At 41.4% G+C, this 16,358-nt stretch overlaps 1 protein-coding gene across 6 annotated transcripts in view; it reads left to right on the forward strand.

Annotated features, from left to right (window-relative positions):
* Positions 1-277: 277 nt before the first annotated feature.
* LOC137376390 (protein transport protein Sec23B) overlaps positions 278-16,358 on the forward strand; it is a 53,780-nt gene continuing 37,699 nt past the window's right edge. The window contains exons 1-3 of one of the 6 annotated variants that reach the window (XM_068044849.1): positions 278-384; positions 11,035-11,270; positions 13,699-13,756. In XM_068044849.1, coding sequence (XP_067900950.1) covers positions 11,050-11,270; positions 13,699-13,756 — 279 coding nt within the window. In that variant the 5' untranslated portion in view covers positions 278-384; positions 11,035-11,049. Of the gene's footprint in view, positions 385-404; positions 608-11,034; positions 11,271-13,698; positions 13,757-16,358 lie in introns of those variants that run through there. The other 5 variants (XM_068044852.1, XM_068044850.1, XM_068044851.1 and 2 more) reach the window with 5 other exon arrangements.

Raw genomic sequence — 16,358 nt, forward strand, 5'->3', positions numbered from 1 at the left:
CCCATCGAGGGAAGTAAAGAATATTCCAGCATCCTCCTGACTTGTGGGGAGGCTTTGAGAAGTCATGAGGTGAGCCACTTGTCACAGAACACCCAGCTTCTGACCTGCCCTGGTAGCCACGGCATTTATGTGGCTGTTCTAGTTGAGTTTCTAGGCAATATCTCCCAGGATATTGATGATGGGAGAACTCAGTAATGAACCCTTGAGGCTTTCTCCTGTTAGAGACGCTCCCTGCTGTTTCGATACTTGCAGACGCTCCCAGGCCATCAGTGACGTGGCGCTGCCTGGCGGGTGCTGAGCTGTACTTCCTGTCAGTGACGTCAGGAAGGGGCTCGAGAGCCAGATCCTGCTGTGAGAGTCGGTGCCGGAACCGGGACTTTGCAGGTATGTGAACCGTTCACCTCAAGCCTCAACTCCTCGCGGTCCAGTAGGGGTACGGCCTTTCCCCCGATCCGCCTGACCTCCGGCCGAAGCAGCGAATGGTTGAACTGTGCGGCCTGTGTGATTGACCCTCAGCAGTCTCCGCGGCTCAGAGCTCTGGTCATGGACGGTGTGTAAATCACTGGGCGGTTGGTCACAGACGATCTCAGTCTGATGTGGACTGGTGGTGGGTGTGATTGATTTGGATCCATTGGCACCTTTTATTAAGCAGTTGGATTGATACCGGTTGAGAGTTATGGTGAAAAGACGGGAAGGGCTGGGATTGATCTATGGCAGAAGATTGGCCGCCTTGCTTATTGTTTATTTCCTATTTGGACATTCTTATGAAAGTAGTAAACTGGATGATGCACCTCATAAGTATTAGCTTATCTGCTTTCTGATCGCTATCCATGCAAAATTCATCATGTTCCATTTCTTGTCCTCACATTACTAATCATGATGCTGCTTTGTGCATCGTTATTGATTCATAGTGAAAAGTCAACTCTAATTAACAGCAACTTGCATTTATATAGTGCCTTTAAAATAGTAAAATGTCCTGAGGTGCTACACAGGGGTATTATACAAAATTAGCCACTGAACCTAATGAGATATTAGGAAAGGAGTTGATTGAAAAAGTATGTTTGAGGAGTGCCTCAAAGAAGAGGGGCGGCGCAGTGGTTAGCACCGCAGCCTCACAGCTCCAGCGACCCGGGTTCAGTTCTGGGTACTGCTTGTGCGGAGTTTGCAAGTTCTCCCTGTGACCGCGTGGGTTTCCGCCGGGTGCTCTGGTTTCCTCCCACAGCCAAAGACTTGCAGGTTGATAGGCAAATTGGCCATTGTAAATTGCCCCTAGGTAGGTTGTAGGAGAATGGTGGGGATGTGATAGGGAATATGGGATTAGTGTAGGATTAGTATAAATGGGTGGTTGTTGGTCGGCACAGACTCGGTGGGCTGAAGAGCCTGTTTCAGTGCTGTATCTCTAAATAAATAAAATAAAGAGAGAGAGTTGGAGTGGTTTAGGAATGGAATTTCAGAGTTTAGGACCCAGATGACTGAAGGTACGGCTACAAATGATTGAGCAAAGAAAATAACATAAAGTATACCATTTGGTCGCTTGGGTCTGTTCAGCTATCCAATATGATCATGACTGATGATCTGCCTCAACTCCACTTTCCTGCCCACTCTCCATATCCCTTGATTCCCTGAGAGATCAAAAATCTATTGATCTCACTCATGAATATACTCAATGATAGAGCATTGACAACTCTCTGGAGTAGACAATCCCAAAGATTCACAACCATTTTGAGGTAATTTCTCCTCATCTTTCAGTCCTAAATGATCGGCCTTTATCCTGAGACTGTGCCCCGTGTTCTAGATTCCACAGATGGGGGAAACAACATCTCAGTGTCTACCCTGTCAAGCTCCTTCAGAATCATGTATGTTTCAATGAGATGACCTCATTCTTCTAAACTCCAGAGAGTATAGGCCCAATTTAATCAGCCATTCGTCATAGGACAACTCTCATTTCGGAACCAATCTAGTGAATGTTTGCTGTACTGCTTCCAAGGCAAGTATATCCTTCCTTAGATAGGGAGACCAAAACTGCACACAGTACTCCAGGTTTGGTCTCACCAAATCCCTGTACAATCGTAGCAAGACATCCTTATTCTTGCACTCCAACCACCTTATGATAAAGGTCAACACACCATTTGCCTTCCTAATTGCTTGCTGTACCTGCATGCTAACTTTGTGTTTCTTGTGAATATACTCAAGTCTCTGAACATCAACATTTAAAGTTCAACATCTTTTAAAAAATATTCTGCTTTTCTATTATGACCAAAGTGAATAACCTCATACTTCCCCACACTATACTCCATCTGCCACCTTGTTGCCAACTCACTTAACCTGTCTATATCCCTTTGCAGCCTCTTTGTATCTTCCTCACAGCTTACATTCCCATCTAATTTTGTATCGTCAGCAAACTTAGATACATTACTCTTGTTCTCTTCATCTAAATAATTAATGTAGATTATAAATAGCAGAGGCCCCAGCACTGATCCTTTGTGGCTCTCCAATTGTTACAGCCTGCTAACTTGAAAATGCCCAGTTTATCCCTACTGTCTGCTTCCTGTCCATTAACCAATCTCCATCCATTATCCCCAACTCCATAGGCCCCTATCTTGTGTATTAACCTTTTGTGTGGCATCTTATCGAATGCCTTTTGGAAATCCAAGTATACTACATTTACTGGTTCCCATTTATGTACCCTTCTAGTTACATCCTCAATAAAACTCTTAATAAATTTGTCAAACACAATTTCTCTTTCGTAAAAGCGTGTTGACTTTGTCTTATAATGCTATGATTTTCTAAGTGCATTGTTGAGACTTCCTTATTCATAGATTTCAAGATTTTCCCGATGACTGATGTTAGGCTAACTGGCTTGGAGTTCTCTGTTTTCTCTCTCCCTCCTTTCTTGAATAATAGAGTTACATTTGCTAACTTCCAGTCTGCTGGGACCATTCTAGAATCTAGGCAGTTGTGGAAAATCATATGCAGTGCATCCACTATCTCTGCAGCTACCTCTTTTAGAAATCTTGGATGTAGGCCATCAGGTCCTGGGGATTTATCGGCTTTTAGTCCTTTTAAGTTTCTTCAATACTGCTAATGTTAATTACCTTATGTTTCTCACTCTTACTAGCCCCTTGGTTATCCTCTATTTTTGGTATATAATTTGTGTCTTCTACTGTGAAGACAGACACAAAATGTCTGTTCAACATCTCATTACCTATGATTTCTCCTGTCTCTGCATTTAAGGGACCAACGTTTAGTTACCCTCCTTTTTATATACATGTAAAAGCTCTTACAATCTGTTTTTATATTCTTGGCTCACATTCTGTTTTCTTCCCTTTTTGTCAACTTTTTGGATGCCCTTCACTGGTTTCTAAAACACTCCCAATCCTCAGGCTTGCTACTATTCTTTGCAACATTATAAGGCTCTCCTTTTAATCTAGTGCTATCTTTAACTTCCCTAGTGAGCCACGTATGGATCTTTCTTGCTGAGTTTATGTTTTTTATTGGACTGTATTTTTGTTCAATATATTGTTCCAGGAAACTGTCACAAAAGCATTCTAGAAACTCACCTTCCAGACTACCTTTGCCAATTTGATTTGTCCAGTCGATATGAAAATTAAAGTCCCCCACAAATATTGCATTGCCTTTATTACAAGTCCAATTATTTCTTGCTTAATTCTCTGTCCAGTGGTATAACTATTCTTAGGGAGCCTATGAACTACTCCCACCAGCATTTTCTGACCCTTGTATTTCCTGATCTCCACCCATACTGATTCTACTTCCTGATCTTCTCAGCCATGGTCCTTTCTCACTAATGTCCTTATGTCATCCTTTGCTATCATGGCTACTACTCTTCCTTTTCCATTCTGTCTGCCTTGTGGAAATGTTTTAATTTTAATTTGGGCTCAAACTCTCTGAGAACTTCATTCCTAGTTCTACCTATGTAATTGGTTCATATGTGAATCAAAACAACTGGATTCACCCCTTCCACTGCAAGTTCACCTCCAACCACGAGGCGATGTCCCTAAATCTTGACGAGGGATGAATGAAAGGCCAGAATTGGAGGAATTGCAAGTTCTGAAGGTTGTAGGGCTGGAGGAGGTTAGAGATAGGAAGGGGTGAGACCATGGAGGGATTTGAAAACAAGGATGGAAATTTTAAAAATCAAGATGTTGTCAGATGTAGATCGGGGTGATGGATGAACAGGACTTGGTGCAAATTTGGATGTGACCAGCAGAGTTTATGGATGAGCTCAGATGTATGGAAGGTGCAAGGTGGGAAGCCAGCCAGAAGAATCTAGTCTAGACATAGTTGAGTCTAGAGGTAACAAAGACATGGGGGAAGATTCAGCAGAAAATGAGCTGGGATGGAGACAGCTGTTGTTATGGAGGTGGATGTAGGTGGTCTTTGTGATGAAGAAGATAAGGGGTCGAAAGCTCAGGGTCACATAGAATGCCACAGTTGCTAATGCTCTGGTTCAACCTAAGACAGTGGCTAAGGGAGAGTGATGGCTAGGGACCAGAGGTTATAGAAGGAACCGAAGTTAATGGCTTCATAATGTAGTGGCACCTAGTGCTGATGTAGCCCTGGATGTCCTCAGCGTATGTGGAACCTGATGTGATTTTGGATGATGTCATGATGGAGAGCATGTAGACAAGAAATAGGAGAGGCCCAAGGACAGATCCTTGGGGGACCCCAGAGGTAACAGAGCAGGAAGTGAAAGCTATTGCAGATGATTCTCTGGTTATGACTTGATAACTAGGAATGGGACCAGGCCAAGGCAGTCCCACCCAACTAGATAACAGGGGAGAGGTATTGGGGAGGATTATGTGGTCAACTGTATAAAAGGCTGCAGACAGTTCGAGAAGGATGAGGGATACTTTACTACCTTCACAGTCACATAGGATGTTATTTTTGACTTTGATAAGGGCCATTTCAGTGTTGTGACAGGGGCAGAAACCTGAGTGGAGGGTTTCAATCGAGGAGATGCAGATAGATGGCATGCTTTTGGGAGGTGACATCATGTTAAGGACTTTAGAGCGGAAGGGGAGGTCGGAGATGAGGCAGGAAGTTGCAAGGATAGAGGGGTCATCGATAGATTCCTTGAGGAGGTGGGATGATGATGGTAGATTTGAAAGGAGGGGGGGGTGGTGTTGGTGGTGGTGGGACAGGGCCTGAGAAGACGGATCCATCAACAATATCAGCTAACATGGGTACCAGAACGGGAAGTTGGGTGGCCATCAGTTTGGTGGTTATAGAGCTTAGGGATCAGGTTGTGGGTCTCATGGACAAGATTAATTTGGAGAGGGCATGAGAGACGAAAGGAGAGTTTAAGTTAGGGTGGGCAGGATCTTAGGGGAAGGGAGGGAAGTGGCAGAGGCAGCTGAATGAATGATCTCAGTCTTACTGACAAAGAAGTCCTTGAGCTCCTCGCTCCTCTTCACAGAATTGTTACAGTGCAGATGGAGGCCATTCAGCCTATCATGTCTGCACTGGCTCTCCTAGTGAGCATTTCGCCTAATACCATTCCCCCGCCTTCTCCCCATAACTCTGCACATTCTTCCTTTTCAGATTACAGTCTAATTCCCTTTTGAATGCTTTGACCCTGCCTCCACCACGCTCTCAGGCAGTGCATTCCGGACCTTAACCACTCGCTGCGTGAAAAAGTTCATTCTCATTTTGCTTTTGCCAAATACTTTAAAACTGTGCCCTCTGGTTCTTGATCCTTTCACAAGTGGGAACAGTTTTTCCCTATTCACTCTGTCCAGACCCCTCATGAATTTTAATACCTCTATCAAATCTCCTCTCAGCCATCCCCTGAAAAACAGTCCCAACTTCTGCAATTTATCTCCATAACTGAAGTTCCTCATCCCTGGAACCATTCTCGTGAATCTTTTCTGTAATCTCTCCAGTGCCCTTACAGCTTTCGTAAAGTGCGGCGCCCAGAACTGGACACAATACTCCAGCTGAGGCCAAACTGATGTCTTATATAGTTCATTATTAATAAACCCTAGGATACTGTATGCTTTATTAACTACTCTCTCAACCTGTCCTGCCACCTTCAATGACTTATGCACATGTACTCCCAGGTCCCTCTGCTCTTGCACCCCCTTTAGAGTTGGAAGTGAGGGTTGAGGAGAAAGCTGAGAGGGGTTTAAGAAGACAACTGTGGGTTCTCATATGACTGTCCATATTATGCTAGGAATGTTTCTCAACACAGCACACTAGAAGTCAGATTGACCCGAGGCTTAATATTTTCTTGGTTTCATTTGGGCTCTCTTCTTGGACTAATCAGATACGACATGCTTCCAGCTTTGTTATGTCATTGTGAATCACTTTTTACCACTTTTCCCTGTTGCAAGCACCATGAATCAGTTGAGATGACACTTTTTGCCTTTTTTATTTTTAGCACTGGCCTGTAGATAATTATTATATGTTTTGAACGGACCACCATGAGAGCACCAAGCTTCTGCTCAGCATAGTATACCTTCTTGGGTAGTTTAGTAACAGGCATTCAGATTAAGTGACCAGTCCACCTTAGTTGTGCCTTTACTCTCATTGACTCTGGCCTTCGCATATTTGCTTTTTTGATGACAGTGTCTCGCATCTTGTTCCACTGGAGAATTTTCGTGACTGTTCTGAGGCAACCTTGATGGAGGTGGTTGAGTTTTCTGATATGGTAACTCTAAGTGGTGCAGCTATCACGCACATATAGTCAGGATGTTATAACTATTGCTTGTTGACCTTAAGGTTTAGTTGCCTGTTTAATGCTTCTGTTGTTCCATAACCTCTTTCTTAACCTTTCCAAAGCACTATTGGCTTTAAACAGTCTGGTTCCTCTCATCATTTAGGAGTGCATCATGTGTCATGATGCTTCCTAGTTAAGTGAACCTATCTACTGCAGACGAGGTGCATCTTTCAATGGTGATATTGGGTGGCACACAAGGTTTCCAGGTGCAGGGTGGTGTATAAATAAATCTGACTTATTTCTTAAAACATCTTAGAGTTGCTGAGGGTAGTGCAGTTGGTGTTGTGTATATGAACTTTCAAAAGGTGTTTGGCAAAGTACCACATAATAGACTTGTTCACAAAATTTAAAGCCCATGGGATTAAAGGGACAACGGCAGCATGGATTCAAAATTGGCAAAGGAACAGAAAGCTAAGAGTAATGGTGAATGGTTGTTTTCAGACTGGAGGGAAAATACAGTAGTGTTCCCCAAAAGTTCATATAAGGACCACTGCTTTTTTTGATATAAATGACCTGGACTTGGATACATGGGGCATAATTTCAAAGTTTTCAGATGGTATGAAACTCAAATGTAGTAAACATTGAAGTGGATAGTAATAGACTTCAGGAAGGCATAGACAGACTGTTGATATGGGCAGGTAAATGATTGATGACATTTAATGCAGGGAAGTGTAAAAAAGTTAATTTTGGTAGGAAGAATGATAGACAATATGAACTAAATGGTACAATTTTAAAGTGGGTGCAGGAACAGAGCGACAAATCTTTGAAGGTGGCAGAAGGCTGTAAAAAGAGCATATGGGATCATTGGCTTTATTGCTCTATCAATGAAGCCAAAACGCAAGCAAGGAATGCTAAATGTTTAGAAAATACTGGTTAGGCCTCAGCTGGAGTATTGCATGTGATTCTGGGAACCACACCTTGAGAAGGATGTCAGGCCTTAGAGAAGGTGCAGAATGGGGGTGGTGGGCACAGTGGCGCAGTGGTTAGCACCACAGCCTCAAAGCTCCAGTGACCCGGGTTCAATTCTGGGTACTGTCTGTGCGGAGTTTGCAAGTTCTCCCTGTGTCTGCGTGGGTTTCCTCCCACATGCCAAAGACTTGCAGGTTGATAGGTAAATTGGCCATTAGCAATTGCCCGTAGTATAGGTAGGTGGTAGGGAAATATAGGGACAGGTGGGGATGTGGTAGGGATATGGAATTAGTGTAGGATTAGTATAAATGGGTGGTTGATGGTCGGCACAGACTCAATGGGCCGAAGGGCCTGTTTCAGAGCTGTATCTCTAAAAAAAAAAATAGATTTACTGGAATGGTACCAGGATTGAGGAACTTCAGTTACGTGGAGAGACTGGAGAAGCTGGGGTTGTTCTCCTTGGAGCAGAGAACATTAAGAGGAGATTTGATAGAGGTGTTCAAAATCATGAATAGTTTTGATACAATAAATAAAGAGAATCTATTTCCAGTGGCAGAAGAGCCAGTACCCACAGGACATGGATTTACAGTGATTGGCAAAAAAAAGTTTTTATTTACATAGTGAGTTATTGTGATCATAAACGCAATGCCTGAAAGGGTGGTGGAAGCAGATTTGTTAGTAATGTTCAAAAAACAATTGGATAATTATTTTAAGGAAAAAACTTTACAGGCCTGTGGGGAAAGAGCTAGGGAGTGGGACTAATTAGTAGCTCCTTCCAAGAGCCAGCACAGGCATGATGGGCTAAATGGTCTCCTATGCTACTTCATTCTATGATCTGGGAAATGGCCCATGATAACTTGGAGGTCTTTTTCTGTGTAGGCAACAAGGGCACCCAAACAAGTAATTACATAGAATCTGCCACACACAAACAGGCCATTCAGCTCAACTGTGTTTGTATTCAACATGAGCCTTAATTACCTCTTCTCAGTCTGTCCCCATAGCCCAATCTTCCCTTCTCCTTCATGTATGCATCAAGCCTGTCCTTAAATGCACCAATGCCATCTGCTTCAACCACTCCATGTGATAGAGTTCCACATTGTTACTAGTCTCTGTGTCAAGAAATTCTTTCTAAATTCTTCATTTGATCTATTAGTAGTTATCCTATATATATGCCCCCCTTTTTTGGACACCCCCACAAGTTGAAACAGTTTCTTCACGTCCATTCCATCTTTGAAGAACTTTATTAGGTCTCCTCATAGTCTCTTTTTCAGAGAAAATAGGCCCAGTCTGCTCAATCTTTCTTGATAGTCCTCTCAATTCTGGTAACATTCTTATAAATCTAGTCTGCACTTTCTCCAATGCATCAATATCTTTTGTAATATGGAGACCTGAACTGCACACAGTACTCACGTGTGATCTAATCAAGGTTCAATATAGATTTAACATTTCATCCCTGCTTTTTTTATTCTACTCATCTAGAAATGAAACCCAGCACTTTATTTGCAATCTTTATGGCCTTATCAATTTCTAGCTGGTAAAATAACAACAATCTTTTAATACATATCTAAATTCTGAAATGAGATCCAGACTAATCTCATCAGAATTTTTATTTGCTCATATGATAGCCAGTTACGGATTGTATTTCATTCTTGTATTTGGTGAAAAATTTTTCCTTTTTTAAAAAAGAATTGTTCTAGGTCTGGTGATTAGATTATTTTGCCTTTACATGTAGCATTTTTCTTCTCTTTCTGCACCCCTACCTCTGATTTCAACTCCTCTTTTTCCCTCTCCTTTCCCCTCACCGCACTGTGCAGTGTGCGTACGTGTACAATTCTCTTTGGTCAAGGGTGTTTGATGCACTCTGGGGTGCCTCATCAATTTTGGTTTTCAGAGTCTATAATACTCATTCAGTTCATATAATGGCAAAGCCTTCTGTGTAGCCTTGATTCCTGGAGCAAGCTGCATTCTAACATATTACTACATCAAACTAACTTTTGCTTTAAGAGAAGTTGAATAGTCCAGACCAGGGTCTTTACTATACCTTTCCGGCGCACCAGTGGTGCTTTTCTATAGCATATTTCCTTTCCTGCATTCTGAGATGGCATGCTGTACTTCTACAACTTATTCAAGCGTGCAAGCCCCGGAGTGGAGCAACATGCCTAAAGAGGGCAAGGACATTAAAATGTTAGTCAAACCAAATTGAACAATTGCAATTTTTATGAAAGGAATCCAGTTGTCTTGCAGTGCACTACTTGGCAGATGCCGGTATACCACAATTTCTGTGTTTGACATGGGAGCTGTTCTTCCTTTTCTTATATCAAAAAGGCACGGGGTAATGGAGCCATTCTGCAAAGGCACTGGCTAAAGGAGACGCTCAAAATGTTTGTTATAAAACCAAATTAGCTACTTAGTTCTATTTAAGGCACACTGGGAAATTTTCATGGAGTTGTTTACAGGAGCAATGTAATGGCTGACACACAATGCATTATCCTACTAAGATGGAATTGTGTTTAATGTTGTGAGAACTAAACTCAGCTTGAAGTTAATTGCTGTTTGTTTAGGGAAATGTTCAGGTTGGTGGTTGGTTGTGAATTCCTGGTGTCAGGTCAAAAAAAAGAGTATGAAATGACTGCATTCTTTATACTTTTATATATTTCTGTTTAATATACTTAGGATACTCTGTGTTATCTGAACTGTGTTGAATGCTTTGTAAACTTTAGTATTTTCAATGATTTGGGTAACTGACATTCACAGTGTTATGTTTAATATCAAGTAATACAGTGCTATTTGCTTGCTGTCCAGATGATGGACTCCTGAACTGCAGAATTGTACAATGTTGGGATTGAGCCGAGCCAATCCCACACATTTGGATTGTGTGGATTGATTTCACTTTTCAATTCTAGGGCAGCAAGACACTGCTTCTACAAATGCAGTTAATGTTATGCTGTCTAATCAGGTGTCTTGAATAATTTAGCTTAGTATATATTGTGGAATTTAATCGTTTCATAGTATCTATTGTTAAATATAATGAACAACAATGTTGTATATGTGAAGAGCATATTGTCAGAAAATTGATGTGTATTCGACTCTGGGCTAATATTGTATGTGTACATGGAGAAAGATATAAAGCAGCATGACCCTGTTGTTAAGTCACTTCAAGAAAATGGGAAGGCATGGAAACGGGAAAGAGGGGTGTGACCATGTCTATATATACTTCATTTTAATAAAAATCTCCTCTCCAGGAAACCTACATAAGAGGGTGGTACTTTTTAATATATCAGACTTGAATTATGCTAACTTCATATTTGCAGTGTATATGTGAGGCGTTCAGAGCAACTCACTGTTCTTGAATTTAATAGAGTGTCATCTTCCTTTTTTTATTACAGAACTCCCCAGTGGTCATGGCAACGTATCAGGAATTCATTCAACAGAATGAAGAGCGTGATGGTGTTCGGTTCAGCTGGAATGTGTGGCCGTCAAGTCGACTCGAGGCTACGCGCATGGTGGTTCCTTTGGCTTGTCTCTTAACTCCTTTAAAAGAGCGCCCAGATCTGCCACCAATACAGTATGAACCTGTGCTGTGCAGCAGGGCCACCTGCAGGGCTGTTCTTAATCCGCTGTGGTACTGTATCTGGAATCTCACTATTGGTATACTTGTTTTAAAAGACACAAACTGATTAATTTTAAAATCCGTTTTATTATTTATACATTTATACCTATTTTCCTTCCTCAATAAACCTATGGCAATGAAGTTAGAATCGGTAATGTTTCAGCGTGAACCTCATCGCATGTCAACACTGATTGCACTGCCAGCCATTACTGGAAGAAAACAGTCCCAACAACGAACAAGACTATATAATACAATTTAATAATTTTAAAAGTACGCAGTAGCCCCAGGTACCTGAAATGGTTACAAGGCAGTAATATGATCTTAGGTTTGCGATGACAGTTAAGAGCCATGAAAAAGCTTTGTTTTCAATGTTTTATTGTAGACATCTGAACTCCTTTTGGTTAGATTACTCCCTTTTGGCCAGTTTATCCATTTCATCTGATCTTATTACATTTACAAGTTTGTTTTTAGCTCCTGAATTTGTAAGCTTATTTATTGCAAGGTTCTTGTGCCTACAGTGTTGTCTTGGGCCAGTTTGTTAATTAACACTATTGCCACAAAATTCACATCACAGTGCACCTTGCAGCGTTTTCCAACATGGATTTAATTTTGGTTAATAGCACAGGAATATGTGGTAATTTCCCTTTTTGTACATGTGTTGAATTTGATGACTAGTGCATGAATCTCATCTTTTCTTCATAGATCTTTAGACTAATCTTTGGGGAGTCTCAATTTACACTAGAGGTTTTCATTTTCACATTAGAGGCTGTTGATAGTCTATCCATCATTTGTTCTACATTTCAAGAGTGAGTGTTAGTGTGATTGAGGTGCTGTCTTATTTGAAACTGAATGAAAGGATGGCCACTCACAGTGCTAATGTCCTTGAAGCAACCAGAATTGATTATATTCAGCTTCCTTGCATTGCCAGCTGCAGTAACTCTTGTCAATTTCCCTGATTTTTCAGTCAAGAAAACTGTAATGGATGAACCAAGAATATTTTTACAAATGTGTATTCTTACTTGAACAAGATGTGGTACTGTCTCAACATTATATACATTGAGTAAAAACAGCTGAAAATATTTTAACTGCTCTTGAAAAATTTTTAATTCATGGAAAGCTTTGCTTTGAAATAGTGAGTATAGCATACTTTGTATGTTTTTATGGAGATTTTAATAAAGATTAAATCACTCTTTTACTCCTGATAATGCAGTTTTTACATGGAACATAGGAACAGGAGTGGGCCATTCAGCCCGTTGAGCCAGCTGTACCATTCACTTAGATCATGGCTGATCACCTACCTCAATGGCACTTTCCCGCGCTATCCACATATCGCTTGATGTCATTAGTATCCGGATATCTGTCGAATTCTGTCTTGAAAATGCTTAATGATTGAGCTTCCACAGAACTCTGGGATAGAGAATTCCAAAGATTCACCACCCTCTGAGTCTAGAAATTCCTCCTCATCTCAGTATTAAATGGCCACCCCTTATTCTGGGACTATGGGGTAGCTACGTACCTATAGCGATAATGACCCAGTATGTTCCTGCTTCATTGATATAGTGCCAATATAGTAGACTTGGTGTGATGCCTGCCACTATTCAAATTTGAAGATGATTTTGGAGTATTATGATATCGGCTGTTCTTGTGCTAGCTGTAAATGCATCAGGTAGAAAGAATGCAGACTAGAAATCAACTCTCCATAAATCTCAAAAATAAAAGCAAAATACTGTGGATGCTGGAAATCGGAAATAAAAACGAGAAATGCTATGGAAGTACTCAGCAGGTCTGGCAGCATCTGTGGAGAGTTCTGAAGAAGGGTCACTGACCTGAAAAGTTAACTCTGCTTCTCTCTCCACCGATGCTACCAGACCTGCTGAGTATTTCCAGCATTTCTTGTTTTTACTCCATAAATCTCATTCACAATGAGGACAAGTGAGTCTTACCATTCAAAATAGTGGACTGGTACATCTCAATAGAGCACCAACATAGCATGTGGTGACAGGGATGCCACACAAAGTCAGTGTGTCATTCCTCCGAGTCCAAAATCTCAGCTGAGATGTTGAGTGGAGACCAGGCTCTGTCTTAGAAGTAGGAATGAAAATTCAGTTATCCGTTGAAAGCATGCAATGACTGATCAGACTGGACTTGGGATGGCAAAGGAAAGACAAAATATGTTCAACATTCCTTTTATTTTAAATTATAACATTAAGCACAAGTGGCAGATTAGGAGAATACATGATTACATTCACAAGTTTCACCCGTCCCAGTGAGTTTTGTATGTACATGGGGAACTGAAGTGACAAGAGGTAACATTACCCATTTTAGGAATGTTCAAAACAAATAAAATGATTAATATATGTTAACATAATGAAAACATAAAGTTGTTTTCCAAAAGTAATTAAAATAAAATGTTGATTTTTGTCTTTTTATTTAAAAACAGTCAAGTGGACTACAGAGCAAAACTATGGGCATGCAATTTTTGTTTCCAGAGGAACCAGGTAAGGTTAGAGGAGTTTTAACATTGTACTGTGCATGTTATAATATGTAAGCTATTAAAAGAAAAAGTAAGAGTTGACTAGAAAGAAATGAAAATAATGAACTCTTTTTAGCTTTTCATTTCTGTGTTCTTCATTTAATGTTTCATATCTACAATCCCTGGAATGCTGTGGATATTGTTATGAAGGTACTTCCATTTCTTGTTAAATATTTTTTGTGGACTCCTATTTAAAGTGTGGATGGATTCATTTTGGAAGATTTCATAGATGCTGAACTTTGTTTTTTGTTGAAAGTTCTCTGAGAGGTCTTGTTTGAAAGCAACCTTTACTGGAAATCACATGCTTTAAGCTCAATAAACAACAGAAACCTTGGTGACTTGGAGAAGATGTTTACAAGAGAAGTGACATGTCAATATTTGTGATGGTCAGGAGGTCGCTTTTGGGATATTGTTTTGACTTTCTAGTTGGGGTGCGACAGTGTTGAAAAGCATTTGGAGGTCAGCCTGCCAAAAAAGAAACCCCCAGCTCATCTTTCCTACACCTAAGAGACCTGGAGAAATCCAGTGCGTCAGCTCTTCTTTCTCTACCTCTTTGAAAAAACCCTGCAAATCTAGAGTGTGATAACTGAAGCCCCTGATGCCACATTTCTCCTGGAAAGCCTACCAGACTATTTCTTGACATCTCCAGAACGAACTGTTTTGGAAAAGATCCCAGTGACCCGTCTCCGTATATCCGGACACCAAACCAAAAGGGACAATTGACATCCTTCCATATCTCTTCTTTCTTCAAGAATTAGCAAGTATTTGGCCTAAGTATTCTTTTTTTATAAAAGATCTCTGCAGAGTGAATTTCTTTATTTTTTTCAGTGAGTGTGTGTGTGAGGTAGTTAAGAGGGAACTTTCATATTTCAATCTGTGTTAATGCTTTGCTTCGTTACTGGATTAGTCTTGTTTTATACTAAACTGATAATTTTGTTATTTATTAAAGAAATCTGGTTGGTGTATTTTATTCTGGGATAGAGTATATGATTGACCATATTAGTAACTGGGTAAACATTTAAATATATGTTGTGACTGTGGAGAAGTAGAACTAGAAAAGACAGTGCACACCTTCCGCCTCAGTCGTAACAATATTTCAGGGATAGGGCACTACAGCAGAGTTTTGCAGAAGAATTTCTATTCAGTGGAAAATGTTGGAATAATTCTGTTCAAAACAATTGCAAGCACAGAAAACTCACTTTGCAAACTTCAAGGGCTTCACCTAGTGAAAGGTTATGTTGCTACTTTGTTGGCTGCCTTTGCGTATCCCACTTGTTTACTACCTAGGCTGAATCCAACAATGCGCAATCTCTGCACCCTTTTTATCCAGAGCTAAGCCGTTAACTATATATCCAGTTCATCTCTGCTGTCTTTTGCCAAAGGAACGTTTCTCACTTATGCCTTAGGCCTTCTGCTGCTGAATCCGTTATCAACCCACCAGTCAAATTCTCAAGTGCTCTCCTTGCTGGTATCCATTCTTCATAAGCTTCAGCTAATCCAGACTCTGACCCAAGTCCTCTGCTGCATAATCATCATCTGTCCCCCTCCATAATGCTGGTTATGTGAAATATTAACACAGCAGCAACTTGCGTGTTTTTACACCCACCCCCCCCCCCCCCCCCCCCACAAAAGACCTAAGTAAAGTGTAACAGTGGAATTTTCCTGCTATGCCTCTTTAAATTATGGAAAATACCCATTGGTACAGTTGTAAATTTTGTCCTTCCACACATTGGGCTGGATTTCAAGAAGCCCTTGACGTCATGATCTGTGGTGGGAGGTGGCCTGAAGATGGCTCCGGATGAGGCCCACTACAGACCTTGACGCTAGCAGGGCCTAGCCCAATCCTCCCGGCGGCGGTGAGGTTTTGTGGTGGCCTTCCGCCGCTGGGCAATGGGACCGCAATTTGAATATTCGAATCAAAATTAATTTACATACACTTACCTTGGATCTTGAGGGCCCGCGGCGATCTTCGGCGCAGCAGCCGGCACTCCCGTGCCTTCAGATCCCTTTCTGGGGAAACGAGGTGCGACACTGATGGAGAGGGGGGAGGAGGTCAGTTTGTCAGTGCGGGGGGAGGGGTGGTGGATGGGGTTAAAAAAATGTAATGGGTGCGGGGAATGGTGGGAAGGGATGAACCTTGAACTTTGTGCAGGTTGTGGAGAAGGGAAGGTCAGATGTAAAAGTTAAGTGTTTTGGGGGGGAAAGGGCAAATCGTTATCATTGTTATTGGGGGGATGGGAAAGGGGCAAAAGAAATTTATTTAATTTTGGTGTATATTTCTCTAAATATTTAAATAAGCCAGCAGGGCTGGCTGCCCTTTAAAAATGGCACCACACCTGCGCACAGACAGCTGACGCCATTGCCGGGGACAGACAGCCCGCCCCGTTCATGTGATTTGGGGGTGGCTACCCAGACTATTTAAATGAGCTTAAGATCGCGGTGGTTCTTTGGCATGCAGCCTTCACGGGTGGACCGCCATTTTTTGAGCTTGCCGCTGAGATCGGCAGTGGGCTCATAGAGTCCAGCCCATTATTTATGCTCGGCGGAGGAATTTTATACTTTGAAGT

Source organism: Heterodontus francisci, chromosome 13 (genome assembly GCF_036365525.1).
Source record: "Heterodontus francisci isolate sHetFra1 chromosome 13, sHetFra1.hap1, whole genome shotgun sequence".
NCBI lineage: Eukaryota > Metazoa > Chordata > Chondrichthyes > Heterodontiformes > Heterodontidae > Heterodontus > Heterodontus francisci.